Source organism: Myotis davidii, unplaced genomic scaffold, assembly GCF_000327345.1.
Source record: "Myotis davidii unplaced genomic scaffold, ASM32734v1 scaffold97, whole genome shotgun sequence".
Lineage (NCBI taxonomy): Eukaryota > Metazoa > Chordata > Mammalia > Chiroptera > Vespertilionidae > Myotis > Myotis davidii.
In genome coordinates, this window is record NW_006289392.1 from 3,664,245 (window position 1) to 3,667,263 (window position 3,019).

General features: G+C 49.2%; 1 protein-coding gene across 2 annotated transcripts in view; it reads right to left on the reverse strand.

Annotated features, from left to right (window-relative positions):
* SIK3 (SIK family kinase 3) overlaps window positions 1-3,019 on the reverse strand; it is a 148,940-nt gene that overhangs the window by 18,733 nt on the left and 127,188 nt on the right. For both annotated transcript variants that reach the window (XM_006761549.2, XM_006761550.2), the window contains one exon: window positions 2,246-3,019. This exon is cut by the window's right edge and continues 104 nt beyond it. In XM_006761549.2, the coding sequence (XP_006761612.2) occupies window positions 2,246-3,019 (774 nt within the window). The remainder of the gene's footprint in view (window positions 1-2,245) is intronic.

A 3,019-nucleotide genomic window follows, 5' to 3' on the forward strand; every position in this document is an offset into this window, starting at 1 on the left:
GGTCTGGGTGAGGGGCTGATGGCTGTTTTCAGACTGACCAAGCCCCCTGGTGACTGAAGCTCCCAGCCTTTTTTTTTTTAATTCGCTCCAGCTCCGTGGCCATGGCGCCTGGAAGCAGGTATCTGGGGTTTATGTACCTTCTATAATTGAAACTTTGTTGCCCTGAGAGGAGGAAGCAGCCGACCGGGAAGCTTGGCTTCCTCCATCGCCAGGGGCAACCCACTACTGCTCGCTCCAGCTCTGTGGCCACGACTGGCTGAAAGCAGGTATCTGGGGTTTATTTACCTTCTATAATTGAAACTTTGTTGCTTTGAGTGGAGCTCAGAGCTGGCCGGGAAGCTTGGCTTCTTTCATCATTGGGGCAGCCAAGCCTCCTGCTTGCTCCAGTTCTGTGGCTGCTGGCCACCATTTTGGTTGGGTTAATTTGCATATAGTCGCTCTGATTGGCTGGTGGGAGTGGCTTAAGGCATAGCAAAGGTATGCTCAATTTGCATGTTTGTCTATTATTAGGTAAGAGAGGGTTGTTGGGAGGATTAAATTCATTTATATGTGAGTAGCTGCTGGTGCCTGGCACACGGAAAACCCTATAGAAAAGCTCCTTTACACTCACACAGGAAGCTTTTCCGCAGCACCCTCATACCACCTTCCTGCCCAAATACTCCCAGTGACAGGAAGCTCCGGGCTGCTGAGGCAAGAAGATTCTTACACAGTCTTCCAAGGAGTTAACATTTGCTGCGACTTCTCTTTCGATCTTGGTTCTGCCCCATAATATGAACCCAGAAAAGTCAAATCCCTTCTTCCACCTCAGAGTATGATCACTTTCCTTATCTTATTTCCCCCAATACTGAACACCCCCAGGTGTGTCAGCCATTCCACATATGGCCTGGCCTGGCCTGAAACCCCCACCACCTCCACACAGCAGCCGCCCGGCCGGAGCACCCCTAAGCAGGATGGCATCAGACTGTTCAGAGGCCCCGGATTTACCTGGTGTTTTACTCAACCACGTGTTCCTCCCTATTGGTGCCTATGAGCCAACCTGAGGCACCAAGCCTTTCCACACACAATGTAGAGCCAGGTCTTCCCCTTGCCATGTGCCATGGGACCTAATGCTCCTGTGAGCTGAGCTCTGTGTGCTGACTTTAGAAGACAGAGCTGGAGATGCAGGCAGCTCCAAGAAGGGAAGGATATAGGAAATGCTTGGTTTCAGAATTGTATATTTTATGGGCAAACTCATTTTTCATGATTTGTGATGATAGAATGGATATTGGTCCAGATTTTGTTTAGGATATTATGATGCTAATGGAATAACATTTTCTGAGCATAACCTATTAATGGTAATATTTTTTAAATTTTTTTTATTGATTTTTTTACAGAGAGGAAGGGAGAGAGATAGTTAGAAACATCGATGAGAGAGAAATATCGATCAGCTGCCTCTTGCACACTCCCTGCTGGACATGTGCCCGCAACCAAGGTACATGCCCTTGACTGGAATCGAACCTGGGACCTTTCAGTCCACAGGCCGACGCTCTATCCACTGAGCCAAACCGGTTACAGCAATTGATGGTAATATTAATCTTCCTCAGAATAAAAATGAATGCAAGCATTCATTATACAATGAGACAAAATGAGATGACAAGGCCCCTTAAGATGCTGTAAAAGTCTGCATTTATTAATGAAATGATCAGAGTAATAATGCCCCCCCCCCACACACGCACACGCACGCATGCACATATATGCATGTTTTAATCTTCCCAAATACTCTGCAAAGCACCACGCTCCTCCTGCCGCGCTCTCACAGGGAGGAGAATGACCACGTGAGGGTGTAAGGGACAAGGTCATGGTTTCGTGGCAGAGGCAAGTCCAGACCGAGGTGCTTTGACTCCTGGTCCAATGCTATTTATACTGAATCCTATTTCTTACCACTGGCTAACTTTTTCTATTGCAGAAGTTAAAGCTGACTCGTTGGAAGAAAGTCAAGAAATTCTAAAAGCTAAAAAACATGGTATGAATATGGAAAATAGACAATTTATCTTATTGACTATACTACCACTGTCTCATTTTGAAAATGACTCCTTACCCACCAATACCCACTTCCTACATGCTTCTCCCTCAAAAGGTCCTGAAGGTCTTCTCAGGAATTCTTTTTGTCTTAGGAACAGAGTACTAGCTGAAAAAAGATACCATTACTAAGTTAACTGAATTGGGGCAGATTAGCCCAGAACTTTTACTTTGAAGGGACTCTTACCTCGGCTGGTCACCTTATTTCTACTGAATGCAGCAGTTGGCTGATGTTGGTATGGATGTATCCCCAATTCCTGTGCGTGGCTCACAGTTCCTAGTAAAGACTCAGGGTCCCCAGGTCCACCAGTACTCAAGAGGAGAGAGCTGTCATGGCAACCTTTGGTCAATGCACTTGAACTCTGCCTGTCTGGAAAGACGTCCTTGGCTGCCACGCAGGAGCACTCCTCCTCCATGCTCTCGGGATGCGGGAGTGCCGGCTGCTGAGCGTAGCCCTGGGGAGGGCTGTTTGAGGAAACCTGGGATATACATTCTTGAGCTCTGATCTGCAGAAGGTGCTGGGGGCTGGTGTGGCGGTGGTGATACGAGTCAGCATTCTGGTACGGTAAAGCCTGGTGCTCTGTCACACTCTGTCCTGCAAGACTGGGAGCCAGACTCCCAGCATCCCCTTGGTTCATGTGCCTGAACAGTTCCCGATACTCCTGCTGCTGCTGCTGTCGCTGCTGCTGCTGCCTCTTCATGAGCTGTGCAAACTCAGCTGGGGGCAGCCGAATGTCCGAGTGGCCTGCCAGCGAATGCCGGGGGGAGAGCAGTCCTTGGAGGATGTGGGGTACCTGCTGGTGTCTCGTGTAGTCTGGTGGCGTGGGGGACAGCAGGGCCTGCTGTAGTGCTGACGTGGGATAGGGAGGTACCTGCTGATGTGCACTGGGAGGGAAGGTGGGGAATTGGTCAAGTGGAGGGACTTTCAGGGCGTGGGCTGGAGGGAACCCCACTCCTGCTG